We start from the raw sequence: 21072 nt of genomic DNA, 5'->3' as shown, positions 1-21072 counted from the left end.
TTTATCAATTACAGAAGCATCCGTATTGATATCACGTACACGGCAAGGAATGCATCGCTATATACAGTATTGCTGTATTGATGTTTTGAGCACAGCCATATTTAAAGCCTTGTTCCATGTGCCCCTTTTATACTTTGAGCACCTGCCCCTTTAAAGGTCTCTGCACGGCCCTGTCCAAAGCCATCGAGCCTCAAAGGATGGTGCAAATGTGCAGGAGAATCACTACATGGCGCCATTGCTCAGTTCTGAATTCACGTCCTTGATGAAACAACTGCAGTGACTGCAGAATATGTTTTTATGCTTGAAACCTCATTGATATTCAGTTTTAATAAAGAATAAATTATGTCTTAGTGAATTTTAAAAGTTCATAAATACCTGCTTTTCTATTTTTCATTTTCATTTTTAACTTGTGAAAAATAATAAAATGAAGTGGACAATACAATGAAGTGATACTGAAAATGGGCCTGTCAATATAGATACAGATTTGATTGTAAAATTAACTAAAAAATACTTTTTCAAACAACAATAAAATAAAAATGTTACATTTTACTCATATTTTGTGCCGTTTGTGATTTATTGCATGCTACCTTGTTTAAGTCATTTAAAAAATCTTTTTAACTCCAAACTTTAGAACAGTGGTGTATACATAAAAATCCTCAGATGCAGAGTAAAGTAACTTCATTCAGTCGATTCCTCTGATGAGGCTGTCACATTTATTCTGGTTACTATGGGTTACCATTTGTCTTGCAAAGGAGCTACAGAACACTTAGAACAAAAATAATGGGCTGTCTAGTAAGACTATTGGCATCACCGAATGCACCTGATGATCCAGTCTGACATTTATCATGCATAATCTTTTTTGCCCACACTTTGCATCGCTCCTTTGACTAAATACACTATGCACACAAAGTTGAAAAAGGTTTTTTCTGTGGCCAAGCCGAAATGAAGTATAATGCAATGTGTTCATAGCAACCAACAGGTAACATGAGAGTCTGGTTGTAGGTGGATATTTGAGTAAGGAACAAGTGTTCATATAACAGAGAGAGCGAGAGAGAAATGAGAGAATACGGATACAGCACTAGGACCCAGAAGCCTCCCTCCTCCTGTCTTTCCTCCCGTTTCGTCTCTCCTCCCAACCTGAATCACTCAGGATGAAGCACAGAGATGTCGCGTCTGGAGACCAGTGTGAGAAGGCCAGCTGCTGGACCACACGGATAAAACCAGACATACGAGAGGAAGACGTTTCTGTGTGTCTAAAATCTAGTGTGCTGTTTTTGCTGTAAACTTCTCTTTTGCTCTTTTCTGCTCTTCAGGAACTCAAACATCTGCATCCATCAGACTCATTTCATTCTTTTCTTAGCTAATCTCGAATTGATTTGCATTATCTGCATCTTTTTCATTCAATTATAAAAGACCTGTTTGTTCTTCATTTTGTCAGACTGGACAGTATCAGACGACTCTTTAGGGATTTCTGGCTTGATCTCAGAAACTTCATCATAACTACTGTATGTACGTTAAACTCATGGTGTTTTGCACGGTCACTCGGCACATTGGATATCTTCACGACCACCTCCACACAAGCAGATTTCTCAATGATTTGAGTTGGATTCTATCCCACTGTGTGCCCACACCGACCCTCCGTTGAACCGCAGACGAAACAAAAGCTCACATTGAAGTTGTCAGAGTCGGTCAGGATGTGTTGGGTCTAGTCGTAGAGGTTCACTGAACGAGATTTAGATGATCTGGACTGTATGTGTTTACCTGTGTGAGTGACTCTGGAACACGGCCATGGGGAACGCAGCGGGGAGTCTGGAGATGTCCCCGGCACGGGATGTTAAACGGCCATTCAGCGCGAAACAGGCACAGGCCCCTAAACTCCCCATCCCACCTGAGGAGGAATTAGAGGAGAGATTCAACATTGTGCTGGTAAGTGAATGACGACATCTTCTCATACACACACTTCACACTTTGGATAGTTCACCCAAAAAAGAAGATATTTTGAAGAACGTCGATAACCAAACAACACTGACATTTATTGACTTCCATTGTATGAACACAAAACCACTGAGACATTTCTCAAAATATCTTCTTTTGTGATCCACATACCACATACAGGTTTTAAACAACATGAGGTCGTTTCTTTTTCGGGTCACCTATCCCTTTAAGCATTTAATGAGTCTGTGTATTTACATTAATGGATGCTGGCTGAAATGTGTGACACTGCAGGAACACAACCACACGTTTGACCTCATGACACCGTGACTTGCATCTTTGCATGCATTACCAAAAATTATAATCACTTCAACTTTTTCAGAGGAATTAAAATGGCAACCCTCAGTTCATCCTAAACGTCCAATGGAAATGACAGACCTAACACTAAATGTGATGTTCTGCACTTGAATGGAAGGGTGTGTGTTCTGACATCTGTAAAATCTCCTCCGGTATGAGTGTGAGACACATAGCTGTCTCGCTTAGTTTTTAGCACGTCATTAGGTGCATGTTTATGTGCTCTATCTACTTTCTCCATCTAATGAATGTATGTCAGTGAGAGACTTTGTGGCTCCTGATGAAATCAGGATGACTGAACATCAAACTTTGGAGTCTGGCATTCTTACAGTACATAACACTTAATGCACACTGCAGAGCACACTGTATATAGTGCAAAGATTACAGCTATCGTTATATAACCTAAAAACACTTTATATATATTTAGGTAACATCTCACTCCTAGTCCTGCTTGACCTTAGTGCTGCGTTCCATACTGTAGCCCATAAAATACTTCTAGATTGCTTACACAATTATACCGGTATTCAGGGACAGGCACTACAATGGTTCAGATCTTACTTATCAGACAGACATCAATTTGTCCATTTAAATGGGGAATCATCAAATCTAACGCAAGTAAATGATGGATTACCTCAGGGATCGGTTTTAGGACCCTTGCTATTCTCCATATACATGCTGCCCCTTGGAAACATTATTAGAAAACATGGAATTAGCTTCCACTGTTACTCCGCTTCGCGTCGTGCCACAACGCCCTTAGCTGTTATAAAATGCACTGTAACCCACTGCTTCTTGGGGCTTATTGCTTTAATATATCTCATCAAGACCAGATGATTCCTTCCAACTATCCAAATTGGTAGAGTGCATCGACGATATAAAGCATTGGATGACTTGTAATTTCTTTCTTTTAAATTCTAATAAAACAGAAATATTACTTATCGGACCAAAGACACGTGAGCAGAATATTTCGGATTATAACCTGCAAATTGAAGGCTGCACTGTTACTCCAACAAATAGTTAAAGACCTCAGCGTTATATTAGACCTCAAGACTTGACTACTGTAATGCACTGCTTAGTGGTTGTCCTGCATCATCAATAAACAAACTACAGTTAGTTCAGAACGCAGCTGCCAGAGTTCTAACCAGGTCCAGAAAATACCATCACATAACCCCAATGTTATCAACCCTTCACTGGTTACCCATTAAGTGTCGTATTGACTTTAAAGTTCTTTTAATTACTTATAAAGCCCTAAACGCTTTAGCCCCTACCTACATAACAGAGCGTCTACCACACTACAACCCATCACGCTCTCTAAGATCTCTAAACTCTGCACTTTTGATAACACCTAGAATAACTAAATCCACCAAAGGGGGCGGAGCTTTCTCATACGTAGCACCTAAACTCTGGAATAGCCTTCCCGATACTATTCCAGGGTCAGACACACTCTCCCAATTTAAATCTAGATTAAAGACACATCTTTCAGCCAAGCATTCACTTAATGCAAAATATGCTAAATAAACCACCGGGAGACAATGCACATTGTGAAAAGTGCTATATAAATAAAATTGAATTTATTTGAATTTATTTATATTTATACATAGTCAGCATTGCACAAACTGATTCCACAATACTGTACTGTACTTTTGAACGTATTTGTTATTAGTCTGTGTCATTGGCGCACCACCGGTTCACACTTTATAATCGGGTCCGTCGGCTTTGTAAACAAACTCACGTGTATTGAGCTGCCAGCAGGAAATCTTTGGGACAGTTTTTACGTCACTGTAAACAGACAGTTCCGCTTATCAACCACGTGGGGCAACAGTGAGCAGGAGTAGCTCGTTGTCGCTTTAAAGGTCCAGTGTATGATATTTAGCGGCATCTAGCATTGAGGTTGCGAATTGCGACCAATGTCTCACTCCACACCTCTCTTTCGAAGCACTACGGTGGCTGACACAGAAGTAAGATATTGTCATGTTTTCACTTCTTTGCTGAAGGACGTAATGTATTTATGAAACGCGTTCTAGAGCAGTTTGTCCCTTTAGGGCTACTGTAGAAACAACGTTCCATGTAAGGGGACCCGTGGTGTATGTAGATAGAAATAGCTTTCTAAGATAAGAAAAACATACCGCTTCATTATGTTAAAGCAATAAGCCCCAAGAAGCAGTGGGTTACAGTGCATTTTATAACAGCTAAGGGCGTTGTGGCACGAAGCGAAGCGGAGTGCCTAAAACCCCGTAGCTGTTATAAAATGCACTGTAACCCACTGCTTCGCGGGGCTTATTGCTTTTATAAAACGGTTATTCCATATGCTTAGCAAGGTTTCATAAAATAAAGTAAATAAAGTGATATTTAGGCTATGTAAGGTGGTCAGCTGTTATATATTGAGGTATTTTATAACGGCTTAGAACTCCGCTCAGCCAATCAGAATCAAGGACCAGAACTGACCGTTTTACAAAAGGTCTTTATACACCTCTGAACACATAGTTATGTTTATTATATTGCATTTCTGTCAATAGATCCTCCGAAAAAATACACACTGGACCTTTAAAAGGGACACACGGACACTTTTCACTAAATATGCAAACATGTTTATGCAAACAGGTCTATATGGTGAACAGGTCTGGCTCAGTGTAGTCGACTGTAGTACTTTCTGTGTTCATTCATTCAGTCGATATGTTTGTAAACCAGATGAGCACTCAACACACTTCAATCATACAGGAGCCAAAGGCCACGTGAGCTGCACACAAGTATTCAAGTACATATACATATGACTATTTTATTGATCTGATTGTCAGAACATTGCACAAGGTCTGCTGTACCTAGAACAGTTCGTGACGTGTGTTGGTGCTGGTGTAATGTAAATCGAATGCAAATAATGCAAGAAGCGTTGACGGTGTATTTGGTACAATAACCCAAGAGACCAAGTGTAAATGTTACGGCACAGAGGACGAGTTCTCATTTAGTGAAACCAATAAATACTCAAAGTCATTTCATTTAGTCATTAACGGTGGGTTTAGAGACTAACCTCATGCAAATATGCTCACACACCGTTCCTCTGCGTTCTGCTTCAATTATGAGGCTTTCCATCTGTGTAAATACATGTTTTTGGCCCAAGTGTGCAGCTTTTCTACATGAAAACAATTGTGGCTTGTTGGTGGTAACAGCAGCATCCGATCTGGTGGAATGGAGAATTGGAAGCGGTCCGCAAAGCCTGCAGGTCTCTCATTATACAGATGGCTCGCTCAGTTATTGATAGTTTGCACGCGGCCGCCAGAAAGCTGCAACATCCATCTTCATCAGTAAACCACCGTACAGCTGGTCCACAAACAGTCTGGACTTAAATCCTTTAGATATGAATCAGTTGTGACTCTGTTAATACTGATATTACAGTAAAGACTAGTCTAAAAAACAGAGGTAGAGTTTTAAAACATGACAGATTTGACAAGTAACTCCGATAAGAAACTTCAGTTGTTCTGGATGGCATGAACTAGAAATGAATAATATTGTGTGTGCGCGCGTGCGTGCGTGCGTGCGTGCGTGTGTGTGCTGCAGTAAACTGGTTTGGTCTGCAGTTTTGCGCTGCATCGATCAGCCATGATTTCTCCTGAGCTGCAGACGGGACACTGAGAACTGTAAATATACACAGTTTGTGTGCGTGTACAGATTCATCAATATTTATGTAATTCAGAATCAAAAGACAGGGTGAAGCTATATGAACTCAATTCAGTGTTAGCTTGAAGCAGATTTCTGATGGTTCAGTTTAATCTGTGACACAGACAGCTGCACCAGCATTCATATTATTACTGTCAATTCCCATACTTTGGTAGATTCCGTATATATTTTGTTCACTGAAACAGCACATCAAATAAAGCAAACTCGGTCACCACCAGACTGTCTCCTTCTGTCTGTGTAGGCAGTTCTTCACCATAATAAACGCACAGAACAAACACAGAAGTCTTTGCCAACTCGTTTTTTCCAACAAGCTGTGACAATGTCACAAGTTTGAACATTTTAGCCTAACTTTGTTTGTTTTGATACAAGTAGGAAGGAAGGACAGAATATACGACAACACATAAAAATACCATGAGATAAGTTCAAATATTAAGGGAGATGTGTTTTTGTCCTTGACTTTGTCTTTCTACGGCCTCCTGCGCTCATTTCACACGACGGTGCTAAAACACAATCCAAATATGCTGAGAGAACTGTGTCTACAGTGTGGCTTATACTCAGACCATTGATGACGTGTCAGGACAGAAAATATACTGCAGAACATCAGGGATATTATATTTGAGAGCGAGAGAAAGTGTGTGTGTGTGGTGGGGGGTTATTTGCCCTCGAGCGATATTTCTGCAGATTGCTGCTTTTTCTTCCCTCGACCTGTTTTGCAAATTAGGACACAGTGCCAATGTTAATGAATAAGTGCATGAACTCAATATGCACAGAAATAGAATGATGCAGCAGTAGTGACACGTGATGTTCTGGACTGAACTTTTAGATATCACATCACTTTAAGCATCTTATGATGTGAAATTCAAGAATGCAAGTTTGCTATTTCATCCTTTCCATGTACTTCTGTAGTCTATAGTGCTAACCCATTAAACAAACATTTCTGTTTCATTTCTTTACGTTGTTATTTACTTTTATTTCAACTGAAAACTTTGAATCTGTTCTATTGTGTATCGAGCGTTTACTAACGCAGTCACCGAAGGGCGAGTAGTCAAAAGTTCAACAAGACCTATTCTACAATGTTCCCAAAATAAAAGATAACATTCCTGAGTTATCGGTTGAAAGATACAGACGAAGAACAAATAGGCTACTGAGCATTCCAAACATCTTTTGAAGCAAAATAATCTCCTGTAAACTCACAGTCGGGGATATGAAAGTTTAATCATCTTACCTGCGTAATGCAGGGAGAATTAACGGATGAAAAACTTCATAGATGTACAGAACAATGAACGGGACCTGAGGCAGAATATCACAAAGATGGAGTTGTGCTTTTTTGACTTTTGACCCCTCAGAACACCCTGGCAACTGCATGACAACAGCCTGTGTGTTTTATACTTTTTGTGAGTTATGGTCACCAGTGTCTGTGTCTGTGTGTTCTCAGTTTCAAGTTCACTTGGTAGTGTGCGCACGTGTGTGTGTGTGTGTGTGTGTGTGTGTGCGTGTGCAATGCGCGCATGTGTGTGTGTGTGCGTGTGCAATGTGCGTGTGCGTGTGTGTGTGCGTGCGCGCATGTGTGCGTGTGTGCGTGTGCAATGTGCGTGTGTGTGTGTGGGAAGGGTAAACCCTACGGTATGGGGACAAAATGTCCCATTTTTTGGTCCCCATGAGGAAACGAGCTTATAAATCATACAGAATGAACTTTTGTGAAAATGTAAAAGAGCAGACAGTTGTGTGTGATTGTTAGGGTTAGGGGGAGGGAATATGAGATACAGTTTGTACAGTATAAAAACCATTGTGTCTATGGAATGTCCCCATAAAACATGGAAACCCAACGTGTGTGTGTGTGTGTGTGTGTGTGCGTGTGTGCGTGTGCGCGCGCGTGTGTGTGTGTGTGTGTGTGTGTGTGTGTGTGTGCGTGTGTGCGTGTGTGTGCGTGCGTGTGCATTGATCCAGTCATGCTCACCGGCAACCTGAAACACAATTGACACAATATTTCAATTTACCATCACCTGCATGCACAATGTGTGTATGTGTTTAGCATCATCTGGTGGAGTCAGTGATGATGTCATTATGTCATGGCCGTAACAATAGCAATCGCTCATGCTGTTCATACATTATTAAGGGGAATGTCATGGCAACAAGAGGACACACAGCACTCATCCGCTGGTTCAAAAAGGCCATTGATAGAGTCAGCATAGTTTATTACACATGTGATATGTGCGCTGCTCACCATACGTAACCGCTGAATCATCTGTGGCCGCGTGCTAACTGTGTAACTTGTTAGTGGTAAACCAAGTAAATGTGATATCTCAATATCTTTACAAATTGTAACGAAAAAAGTGAGTTTATTTTGACACAATAAAAAAGTATGACTTGAGTACTGCATGGAATCATCAAAGAACATTTCTTATTACACGGCTCGTTGGAATGCTTGATTCTGATTGGCCAGCGCGACATTTGCAGGTTCCTTATAACAACCTCTTAAAACTAATAACACGCGGTAACCCGGATGCAGCAAATCAGTTTGACCGTTTTTTTGACAAATGAAATATAAATATGTCTTTTAATAACATACATGACATTACATGTACAAATGATTAAACCAAATTGCCTGTTTGTGATGTTTGAACGTCGTTTCTTACCTTAAAACTGAAAGGCTTCCAACGGCTTTTCCTCGCAGAAGGTCTGCATTCGGTAAAAATTAACTAATAAAATATTTCAAATTCACATTTCATGTCCAGTTTTTTTCTCATGTGGCCAGTAGCCGTGTAATAAGCGGGATAATGTACAAGTACAAGCAGTCATCTGTTATGGCAGAAATAAGCCCCTTCAGTGAGACACAAGACCCTCCGCTTCACGTCCTGATCACACTGACGGGGATTATTTCTGCCACAACAACCGGCTGCCTGGACATTATCCCTCACATAACATACAGCTAATGGTTTTGAAACATGAATGTTATTGAATGATGTCCATCTCTTTCTGTTATTGCAGAATTCTATGAATCTTCCACCTGATAAAGTCAAACTGCTCTGTCAATATGACAATGAGAAAAAATGGGAATTAGTTTGTGACCAGGTAAGATATGAGCAAAAACAAAACACCTCACACACAAACACAAATTAACATGCTTTCAAATATAGGGAACACATAAAAACAGATTTCGCTTCGCCACATTCAGTCCAATTTATTAAAAGCTCATTAAACAAACTGTGACGTTATGACATCATATCAACATTTATTATATACAGGCCTCATAAACAACACGTTAACTTTGTCATTAAGTGGATGTTAGCCAATCAGAGGTTCACATATAAAAGTCTTAAAGGTCAATCACGATCTCTCCTCAGGAACGCTTCCAGGTAAAGAATCCTCCTTCTGCTTACATCCAGAAACTCAAGGCCGTATTAGACCAGGGTGGAGGCAGAAAGGTATGAGTCCGTACGTCTGTGAGTTTGTGTTGGCATATGACGTGTGTGTTGAAACATGATCTTTGAATGGACAGTTTAAGAGGCGAGTGCAGGAGTCCACGCAGGTCCTGAGAGAGTTAGAGATCTCGCTGCGCACCAATCACATCGGGTAAGAACCATCACATGACCGCAAAACACTTGCCTGTGATAGATATACTGTAAGTGGAGATTTACAATTGTGTTCCAGTATTTTATGATCTTTCTCTTGTCTCTTTAGATGGGCTCAGGAATTTTTAAATGAAGAAAATAAGGGCTTAGACGTGCTTGTCGATTACCTCTCTTTTGCTCAACGTGCTGTCACGTATGTACACACAGAGTCCCAGACACAACAGAGGAACGTGACTTCTTAATATGACAAGGCGTCTGGGAAAGGGACGTGCTATGACTAAACAACTGCTGTGTCTGAATTCGCCCCCTGTCTCCTATGTAGTGCACTGAATCGGGGTGTCCGCCATTTTGTAGTGTTGTCCGAATTCCCTACATTCGTTCACTACTTTTTTCCCACAATGCATTCTGATTTTGAGTGTACATCTCGCTCACTCATATTTCCCATGATACAGCGCAAATCAGCCGTCTGATTAGAATCAGCTGGAGGAGATCAAGTGACCGTTAATGACACCAATGCACGTTTATACACTTGTGTGTGTTCTTGTCGACAGTTATTTTCTACTTTTTGAGAATAAACCGATTAAATGGATGTTATAGACAGCTTTATGCTTTATTTGAAATATTAAATAATTTTGTTCTCTTTATTAAAATCGTGACAAATAATGTGAAAATGAACTTTACCATTTTACAAAACAATCCATAAAGCCATAAAGTGTGATATACGTTATGATGAATGTCCGCGACAGTACTGTCAGACACAGATTAGATTTCATCAGTGTACAAAATTGTTCACTCATTTTCATTGTACGTGTGTTCACCCCTTGCTGTGCGTGTGGTCACTACTCTCTGGATGGGTTAAATGCAGAGGTCACATTTCGTTGCCTTGTACTTGTACATGTGCAATGACAATAAATTGAATCTAAATCTAAAAATCTAAATCTAAAAATTCACTTCTTCCCCATATAGTGGATTATTTAGCATTCGCTATATAGGGAATAGCGAACAAGTGAGCGACGCAGCTAATGTCTCAAACTACCCCCCTGAGATCAGTTTATAGACCCCTTTTACACCGACGTCACGCTTACGCACAGGCTCTAGCTGGAGGCAAAAAGAAGAGGAAACTGGAGGCGGCCAATACAAACCAGCACAGATTCGGCTACATAAGGAGTTTAGAATATCATCTTGTTGTGTTGTTTAGTGCCAAAGTCGACAGAATACAGTCTCCAGTTTGATGTTTTAACACATACCGCTGCCTTTGCCAAACAAAAACACTGACAACAGCTGTAGTTAAACACAACCAAACGAGCCGACTGAACAGAAACCGTCATCAAAAATGCTGGCGTTTCACTTCATAACACTTCAGATGAAATAACTAACGTTACTGTCTTTTGTTGGTGTGGATTATGATTTGGGTCTAAAAATATCTCACGAATGCCCAAATCAGAAACTGGGGAACAAGGTTATTTTTCACGTAGCGTTAACGTTTGAACACATATATATGGTATGCTAGCTAATGTTGTTAGTTATACAACTAGCAGTTAACTATCGGCCAAAAACTAAACATAAAGGAAAGTGTTTGTCCTCTCTTCTTCTTTAGTCGTCACAAGCGCATCAGTATAAAGGTAAAGGGGAACAGTGAGAGGCTCATGTTATGTGTCAGGTTTGTGTTCAAGTTAATGCATTCTTTCTGGATCTTTCTGCCTCCACTTAAGCTCCGCCCACAAAAATGTGTCTGAATGTTTACTAACAGTAAGGGCGTCTATAAAGCTGATACATATTGAACTGTTATCTGTATCCAAAAAACAATAACACGCAAATCACACTGCTAGTTGCTAAAAAGTACAAATTCGGGTACAATTTTGTCAACCACAACAAAAAAAATACAATTCAAATCTCTTTGAGATAGTAAAGTATGTTAAAGTATTATATTATCCAATGGAATTAAATGGCAAATAATGTTTCCCCAGCTTCTCAAGTGTTTCTACATTTGTGAAAAGTTCTCAACATTGTCTCAAACATGCTCATGCAAAATCTGCAATCAAAAGATCCTCAGACATTTCCCATTCAGTTTCTTCAAGGCCAAATTATATACAAATTATATTTGTAATAGAATCAACATTTAACATGAATTAATTCACATTGTGACTTTGCTGCACTCTTAAAGAAAAAGCTAATTGTTTATCCAATGGCTACCACATCAAATATCTCAAACTCCATTTTCTCAGATATGACATGGACGGCTCTGATAATGGAAGTTTTGATGAGAAATCTGTGGAAGATCTGACCGTGAGTGCAACAAACTCCCCTACCCACAATTCCCCGCGCTCAGGACGGCCCTTCGCCACAAGGTCAGTCATTCATCTCATGCCAAAAGCCAAACAAACACACCCACCCATGCCATCATTTTCATCATCAGGATCAACTGCATTCCTGTTACACAGGAAGTGGAAGTGTGTGGAAAACTTCTAAAGACGCCACATGCTACTGCACATAACAATGTTCATATTTAATATGAAATTGTGCATTAGTGGTATAAAGTAGTGGCACAATTCACCGATGAAGGCACAGGTTTCCTTGAATAAAGACTGAACCAACATGCGAATGCAAGTGATGTTTGCCACATGAATGATTGATTTGTGTTGTGTAGAAAAGCTCTGCGTTACTCTCGACTGCTCAGCCAGAAGAATCACCTTCACCTGTGTATCCTGTGCCTGCGTGCCATCATGAATTACCAGGTACTCCACACTCGCTTGGTCTCATCTGGTCTGGTCTCTCGTCTAATCAACCTCTCCCTGTGTGTGTATTAGTTGGGCTTTAATGAGGTGATGGCTCATCCCAGCTGTGTCAATGAACTCGCCCTCAGTCTCAACAACAAGAGTGTCAGGTGTGTTCATGTGCTTCCAGTCCACTGCATTGCCGTCACTACATACTGTACCAGTGTGATTGTGTGTGTTAGGACCAAAGCTTTGGTTCTGGAGCTCCTGGCGGCGCTGTGTCTGGTCAGAGGAGGACACCAAATGATTATTGCTGCCTTTAGTCATTTCAAAGTGGTAAGAACAATTATAATAACTATCCTTCTCTTGATATCTCTTCTGCCCGACCGTCTGGCTTTACAGTGATCGTGATGACCATCAGACATCAATGAACTTCTGTCCAACCCGTCACCATCTCTCTCTGTGACGGTTCGTCACATCCTCTTCATTTCAAAAGGTCCAGATTAAGATAGATGTCTCTGACACCAGACATTCTTGTGTTGCACAGATTTGATCTTCTCAGGGGTTCCCAGCGTGCTTTCCTGTAGACTTACCACATCATAAAAATGATTCAAATGAAAACGTTTGTCTATATCTTCAGGTGTGTGGAGAGAAGAACCGGTTTGAAAAACTAATGGAATATTTTAGAAACGAAGAGAGCAACATTGATTTCATGGTGAGAACTTATAAACCTCTCACATATTTTACTATCTTTTGGATTAAGATGCACATTCGTTCAGATTAAGTTTGACCTGCACTAAACTGCCCAAAAACCTTTTTCAATCTATTCATCTTAAATCAAGCAAAATGTGGTTGAATTAAAGGGATAGTTCACTCAGAAAAGATTGAAAGAAAATTCTGTCATCATTTACTCATCCTCTTTTTTCTTCCCCAGAACACAAAAGAAGATATTTTGAAAAATGTTGTTTACTGGCACCCATTGACCCATGGGGGCCGGTGCTGTTCGGTTACCAACGTTCTTCAAAATATCTTCTTTAGTGTTCTGGGGAAGAAAGAAAGTCATACGGGTTTGAAATGACAAGAGGGTGAGTAAATGATGACAGAATTTTCCTTGTTGGGTGAACTATGTGAGCAATGATCGTTTTTCTCTGTTTCTCCACTAGGTGGCGTGTATGCAGTTTATCAACATTATAGTGCACTCTGTAGACAACATGAACTTTAGGGTGTATTTACAGCATGAGTTTACACAACTGGGACTAGACAGTTATCTGGAGGTGAGCAATAAATGAATGTAAAGAACGAAGTGAACATAGTTAACCCCAGAAAAGCATTTCTGCAGAGCAGTGGTTCCCCCCAAGAGGGATTTTGAGGCACTTTATTAAATATATCAATTTATAATAGATTTTATGCAACCAAAGATCAGAAAGATAAGACCACCAACCCAAAGAATTGATGTTCCAGCATTGTGTAACTGATGTTTTTGGTTAAGATTGTAAGTCTTTATATGGGGGGCCGCGGTGCCATAATTCATCTCTTAAATCAGAGGGCTAAAACAGGTGAATAACAACGATGCACATTTATACATGACATTTCTGTTTGTGTGTGCATGTGTGTGCGTGTAGAGGTTAAATGCAACTGAAAGCGAGAGACTGCAGGTACAGATTCAGGCGTATCTTGATAACATGTTTGATATCGGAGCAATGTTAGAGGACACAGAGGCCAAAAACACACTAATGGAACATCTGGAAGAGCTACAGGAAGAAAACACACAGGTAAACATACACTATTATGTTCATCTACAAGTGTATATCTCTTCAAACAAACACCACCGATCTACGATGTGTATAGCTTTTTGTCATTGGCTACATAATCGATCAAACCTTCCTAAAGCAGAAGATGTAGAAACTTTGCTATGTTGAGAATAAAGTCCAAACTGAAAACTTGGCCCCTGGTTTGGACACGGTGAACGAGTAAATGCAGACTACTGACCGAGCAGAACGTGTGTGTTCATGACAGCTCATCTTCAGAATGCAGCAGTGTGAGAATGAGGCCGAGAAGACGACGTCTGAACACCAGAAAGAGGCGGAACTTCTGAAGGTACCGCTGCTTTTGAATTCACATATTGTATATGCTTGCTTATATACTGCGTGTGCGTTTTCAACCTGTGTGTGTGTGCGTGTGTGTGTGTGTGCGTGCGTGGGTGGGAAGGGTAAACCCTACGGTATGGGGACAAAATGTCCCCACAAAGATGGCAATATCCAAAACCCTTGTCCTTGTGGGGACATTTTTTGGTCCCCATGAGGAAACAAGCTTATAAATCATACAGAATGAACTTTTGTGAAAATGTAAAAGAGCAGACAGGTGTGTCTGATTGTTAGGGGTAGGGGGAGGGAATATGAGATACAGTTTGTACAGTATAAACACCACTGTGTCTATGGAATGTCCCCATAAAACATGGAAACCCAACATGCGTGCGTGTGTGTGTGTTCATGTTTGTATATCCCGGTGGGGACCTAAACCTGAATACACACCAACACATGGGGACTCGTGTCACCGTGGGGACCAAAATTGAGGTCCTCATGGGCAAAAAAGCTTATAAATTGTACAGAACAATATTTTTTAAAAATCTAAAAATGCAAAAAGTGTTCTATGATCTTTAGGGATAGGGGATAGAATATACAGTTTGTACAGTATAAAAAACATCACGCCTATGGACTGTCCCCACGGGGATAGTAAACCAGACATGTGTGTGTGTGCGTGTGCGTGTGCGTGTGTGTGTGTGTGTGTGTGTGCGTGTTTAGGAAAGTCTGAAGGGGGCGTGTGCTCAGGTCTCCCAGCTGCAGCAGAGAGAGAAAGAAAGAGCGAGAGACATTGAGAAAGACAGACAGAGCTCTGCCAAAGCTTTGAGCGAGCTGGAGAGGATCGCTCAGGTTCTGGAGGACAGAGGTCTGATTCGCATGGAAAGATCAGACTCCGGCTCTCTAGATGTACACGTCATAGCTGCCACTAACACTGATGGTAAGTCCCTAAATGTTGATAAATTGTCACATAGACTCATTAGAAAAAGAAAAGAGTCGTATTTTTCCTTCCTTGAACAATATGAAGCACAGTAGTCTGCTCTCTTTTCATTTGTAGATAAGACTACTTCAGAAAATTCTAAGACCTCACCTCTGAAAGAATCACAGCCTCAGGTTCAAGCTCCGCCCCCAGCCCCTCCACCACCAGTCTTCAATGCCCCTCCTCCTCCTCCACCCCCTATGAGTTTAGCTCCGCCCCCTTCACCTTTACCTGTGAGGGCAGGTTCAATAGTGACAGGTGAGAGCAATTATGTACAGTAAATGATGCTCAAATAAAAAGCTACTAACCGCAGTACATTTATTGGCTGCACATTTTTTCCCGTGTGTGTGTGTTTAGGTGTTAAAGGCAAGAAGCCGATCCACACTAAATATCGTTTGCCTCTGCTAAACTGGCAGGCTTTAATGGCAGAACAGGTGGCTGGGACCATCTTCACTGAACTGGATGATGAAAGTGTTCTTGGGGTGAGATCTGTGCGTGTGTGTGTGTGTGCGTGCGTGTTGATGGTTAGAAACATGAAACTGGGGTACCTGAAAGTGGGCGGGGCATAGTCACCTGGATCTTGTCTTTATTATTGGTCAGGTAGCATAACCTAAATAAGCAACCTAAAGTAGCAACCAACATATTTTATATTAATATAATCTCATATTATATAACGATAATTAGAAATGAAACCCCTAACCCTAAAACTGAAATAAAAATAAATGTATTATTTTTTCACAGTTTCAGAGGCAACAAACATTTTGTGACCCAAACTTAACTTCCGGTTTGACCTCCACATAGAATCAATACCCGTTGAGTAGTTTTCACCTAATTTAATACAATTAATATACAATAAAATATTAAACTAAATGAATATAAATATAAATGAAATATAAAATAAATTGTTATATTATAATAACACAGACCAGGTGCATGCATCCCATGAAACCATCTAGCCTATAGCAATACATAAAATAAACAATAAAATAACAAAAGCACAAAATTGTTCCACATATTAAACTAAAAAGAAAACTAAAAGAAAAGAAATAAAAAACTAATTAAAAATATGAATAAAACAACAATCAAACTAAAGTCAACAATACCTGACTATAGTGTCAGTCCTATGAATTATTAGTTTTAAATGATTACAGTTTTTAATAGGCGGTAAAACAAAAAATATACTGGGATTTAAATAGTTTGGGGTTTCTGAGTCTCAGTGCGCCCTCTAGTGGACAACACGTTTAGCAAACAAAATTGATCTACTGCAGTGATATTTTGGTAATAAAGGTGTGCGGGTCTTTAGCTCTGTGTGTGTCACTGCCATTCATGTGTTTGACATCTGCTGTCTCTGCAGGAGCTCAACATGGATGTCTTTGAGGAGATGTTTAAGACCAAAGCTCAATCTGCTCCTGTTGATGTCGGGACTCTGAAGATAAAAGTGACTCACAAAGCATCAAGTAAAATCTCCCTACTGGAGCCCAACAGGGCCAAAAATCTGGCCATCACGCTGCGCAGAGGAGGCATGAGCGGAGCACAGATCTGTGATGCCATAGAAACGTGCGTCAAAAATCACCTAATTCTCTTCTCCTTCCAAAACATGCTTATATAAACCTGATCCTCTCTCTCCTCTCTCCAATTTTCCAATTTTCAAAGTACTTTATTGGCATGATTGTGTGTTCTTACAATATTGCCAAAGCATTGAACATATAACAAAAGACATACATTAAGTACAAACATGAGATTAAAATTAAACTAAGGTGCTGAGTAAGGCATAAATATAGAATGAAATATAAAATAGAGTATATGTAAGTAAACCAATGAAATATGGAAATAAAATCTCAATATCAAAGTATATTTCAGGCAGAAACATGAGAATGTAATGAGATGTGCAGTGATTGTAGCAGATGAAGGCAGTAGTTTGTGCAGCTGATAGATGAATGAAGCAGCAGCTGATGTGTGTCTCTTCTCCCCACTAACATCTGCATTCGCTCGGTTTCTCAACACCTATCAAACTCTGGCATGACCTTTGACATTGTGTGAAAGTGTGTCTCTCTCACATCTTTAAATGGATCACAATGAAGGAGAAAGTGTGTCTCAGTCTCCACCTCAGCAGTGTCACAGTGGGCACAGACTCCATGTTTGTGTGTGTCTGCCTCTCTCTACGGCCAGACTGTGATCACTGAGTCTGTTTTTGCTCAGGATCCGTCTCTGTTTCACATCTCCAACAGTGTAGACATCATCTGACAGATTGTATTTTCTGTTTAGGGTCCGATAGCATTCTAGTTTACTTTGGTTTTTACTTTCCGTTTCCCAGTGATCTAAATATGACTTTTGACTTTCTCTGATCATTTGGTTTATTCTGATTTGGTTCTGTTCGGTTGTGCCGGTGTGAAGGTTCAGAGGCAGCTGGCAGAAGGGACTGGCTTTAGGTCTCAGCTCTTGGGTTTTAAGTGCTTCATATTGAAGTGTGTTAGGAGGACTTGAGTTAAGGTGTGTCCAGAATTTGAGAGAATGTTTTTGGATGTGTATTATCAGGGGGTATCTGCCTAATTCAGGCCTGCATGCATTATTTGGTGTTCTTCTCTGAACTCTTAAAATGTTTTTACAGAATTCAGCATGCAGGGATTCTATGGGGTGTTTATCCCATTTGGAGTAATCTGTCAGACACTGTGGAGCCCAAACCTCGCAGCCATATAGAGCTATAGGCATAATCACACTATCAAAGATTTGACACCAGACTGGAACTGAATATCTGTTTGGGTGAATCTGCCTTTGATGGGGTAAAGCGCACGTCTAGCTTTCTCTTTCAGTGCATTCACTGCCAGACCAAAACCACCCGACGCGCTGATGTTTAGGCCGAGATAATGGTAGTGTAAAGTGTGTTCTATTGTAGTGTTTCCCAGAGTGAATGTGTATCTGTATCCTGTCATCTGGCTTTTTTCTGTAAAATCATCATTGTAGTTTAGTTCAGATTGACTGTCAGGGCCCAGTTTTGACAGTATTTCTCCAGCAGGTGTAGGTGTTGCTGTAGACCTTCGGCGGTGTCTGACAGCAGCACCAGATCATCAGCATACAGAAGACATTTCACCTCGGAGTTGTTTAGCGTGAGACCGGCTGTTGCAGATTGTTCCAGTAACACGGCTAACAATTTTAACTCCGCATTTGTTTTCTGTGTACATAGATTTAATGATGTCATAAGCTTTTCCTCCTATGCCTGATTGTAGAATTTTATAATATAGGCCGTCATGCCATATTGAATCAAATGCTTTTTTTAAATCAACAAAACATGCATATATTTTTCCTTTGTTTTTATGATGGACGTGCTCATTGACTAATGCCTGTAGTGTGTAGATGTGGTCGGTGGTGCGGTGGTTTGGTAGAAATCCGATCAGACTTTTACTGAAGACATTGTGTTTGGTAAGGAAAGCTTGAATTGGAGTATTCATGATACTACAGAAAGTCTTCCCCAGGTTACTGTTCACACAAATGCCTCGGTAGTTATTGGGGTCACATTGATCTCCGCTCTTGTACAGTGGCTGTATTAAGCCTGTATTCCAGGATTCAGGAAAGTGTCCAGATTGTAATATCAGATGAAATAGTTTTAGGAGAGCCTCCTGCATCACTGTAGGACTGTGCTTTAACATCTCTGTTCTGATGTTGTCTAAACCTCATGCCTTCCTGGGTTTGAGTTTGGTTAGTGCTTCATTTAATTCTTTCAGACTAATGGGATAGTCGAGAGGATTTTGGTTGTTTTTGATTGTCGATTCTAACCGGTTTAGTTTGTTTTGTAGGGTTTTCTGATCAGGTGTAAGACTATCTGAGGAGATTTCTCTGAACAGGTTTTTAAAGTAGTCTTTCCATAGTTCTCCATTTTATACGGCTATATCCTGGTGGTGTTGTTTATTTAGACTATTCCATTTTTCCCAGAATCGATTATTATTAATAGAGTCTTGGATTTCATTGAGAGTATGGTTAAGGTAATGTTGTTTTTTATAATGGATTGTATTTTTGTAGTCCCTAAGTGCTTCACAATAGTTTTGTCTGATTTCTGGTTTGTGTGGCTCTCTGTGTTTTAGGTTGGAGAGCTGTCGGAGTTCTTTTCTTTTCATTTTACATTCTTTGTCAAACCAGATTTCATCACCAGATTTTAGTTTAGTTTTCTTGTTTTTATATAGTAGGTTATCTTTAATTATACACCTATCATAAATAAGATGTATTTGATGTACAGCAGTATTTATGTCGGTTTTGCTCGTCGTAAACGGTGTTATTTGAAATCTATTAATTTGGTTGGAGATCTCTATTGAGCTAATGGCACTAATATATTCAGATTCACATTTTGGTGACCATTTAAGTTTTGGGTTCAGTTTGATCAGATTGCTGGGCTCCATGAGGTTGTTGAATTTTCTTTAGGACCAGGTTTATTTGACAGTGATCTGATAAGGTGGACTGTGGTCTCACTGTGAATGCACGTAAAGAGGAGGGATTTAGATCTGTGATGGCGTAATCAACAACACTAGCACCAAGAGCCGAGCAGTATGTGTATCGACCTAAAGAGTCCCCTCGGATCCTACCATGAAGCACATACAGACCCAGACCTCGACAGAGACACACTAACTCCTTACCGCTTTTGTTGACAGTCCTGTCAGGGTTGTTCCGTGATGTGGTGGTGGGGGTGAGATTTGTGTTGGCTTTCAGGATATGATTATTTCCATGAGTGTCTATAACGTCCGATTCTGAGCCTGTCCTGGCATTAAAGTCTCCGCACAGCAGTACATTCCCTTCAGCCTGAAAATGGCTGGTTTCTGTCTGAAGTTGATGAAAATGATTGTCTTTGTAATAGTTCTGATGGGGGAATGTAAGCTGCACAGATGTAGAGGTCTTTATCACAGTCTATGGTGCCTCTTTTGAGCTTGAGCCAGATATGTGTCGAGTCCTTCTTCTGTATGGATAGGTTGGTTTTTAAAGTCTCTTTATACCAAATGATAACCCCTCCGGAGTCTCTTCCATGTTTCATGTTGTAGTTCTTGAGGGATGGCAGTATCATTTCCATGTGTCCTGTAGGGCAGTAAGTGTCGACGTCTGATCTGCACTATGTTTCTTGCAGGATAATGATGTCTTGATTATTAATGTTTTTTAGAAACTCTGTTTTTAGAGTCTTGGCCCCTGAGGTTGTAGCGTAGAGGCCTTGTATATTCCAAGAGCTTATAGTAAATGATGCCATAGTAAGTGGAATGAAGTGTTTTTGGTAGTCCAGATGGCTTAACCTAGTATTTTGCAGATAAGATGTAAGAGATGCTTCACCTCTGTAATGTCTGTGGAGTCAGTGTGTTGTTTGCCTTTCACCATCTCAGCATAGGTGGACTGTTGTGATGGTGTGAGGGGCTGTGATGTTCTGTCAGGAACCTTTGGTTGGTGGGTGGAAGAGCCCATGTTTGTAGGTTGGCTGATGTAGAGTTGAGAGCTACTTGGTTGAGTTTCAGTTTGTTGTGGTGTGGTTGTTTGCTCTGTTATTGGACGACTTTTTGCAGTTGTAAGATTGTGACTGCGATGGCTACTGTGTCTTGTGTTCTGTTGCTGTGGGAGAGATGATGGTGTGTTTCTTCCAAGAGCTGAATCTCTCAGGTTTTTAGCAAAGGTTCTTACACTCTCTTGGCTCAGATGCACATGATCATATAAGTCTTCTGTTGTTAGGCTTGGATGATGTGCAACATTGACTGCTGTGAGGCTGGAGCATGCAGAAGTAATCTTCTGGTTAATGTTGCTAATCAGGCCAG

At 40.4% G+C, this 21072-nt stretch overlaps 1 protein-coding gene across 1 annotated transcript; it reads left to right on the top strand.

Annotated features, from left to right (window-relative positions):
- The first annotated feature begins 1155 nt into the window (after window positions 1-1155).
- Window positions 1156-18003, top strand: fmnl1b (formin-like 1b). The gene is made up of 18 exons (XM_057322366.1): window positions 1156-1926; window positions 8944-9027; window positions 9300-9380; window positions 9455-9528; window positions 9637-9720; window positions 11753-11875; window positions 12175-12262; window positions 12335-12411; window positions 12484-12577; window positions 12882-12956; window positions 13405-13515; window positions 13864-14013; window positions 14258-14338; window positions 15043-15259; window positions 15377-15556; window positions 15656-15780; window positions 16653-16855; window positions 17907-18003. The coding sequence occupies exons 1-18, from the start codon at window positions 1789-1791 to the stop codon at window positions 18001-18003; spliced, it is 2082 nt and encodes a 693-aa protein (XP_057178349.1). The 5' UTR covers window positions 1156-1788.
- The last annotated feature ends 3069 nt before the right edge of the window (window positions 18004-21072 follow it).

Source organism: Triplophysa rosa, linkage group LG23, assembly GCF_024868665.1.
Source record: "Triplophysa rosa linkage group LG23, Trosa_1v2, whole genome shotgun sequence".
NCBI lineage: Eukaryota > Metazoa > Chordata > Actinopteri > Cypriniformes > Nemacheilidae > Triplophysa > Triplophysa rosa.
The sequence above is the reverse complement of the archived record's forward strand: the minus strand, read 5'-3'. Positions and strand labels throughout refer to the sequence as shown.

What these genes read in the sequence shown, in the direction of transcription:
- fmnl1b (XM_057322366.1), top strand. Translation starts at nt 1,789, where the DNA reads ATGGGGAACGCAGCGGGGAGTCTGGAGATGTCCCCGGCACGGGATGTT. An exon ending in GGGAATTAGTTTGTGACCAG is followed by an intron (nt 9,028 to 9,299) that starts GTAAGATATGAG and finishes ATCTCTCCTCAG; the next exon opens with GAACGCTTCCAGGTAAAGAA. An exon ending in GTGCCATCATGAATTACCAG is followed by an intron (nt 12,263 to 12,334) that starts GTACTCCACACT and finishes TGTGTGTATTAG; the next exon opens with TTGGGCTTTAATGAGGTGAT.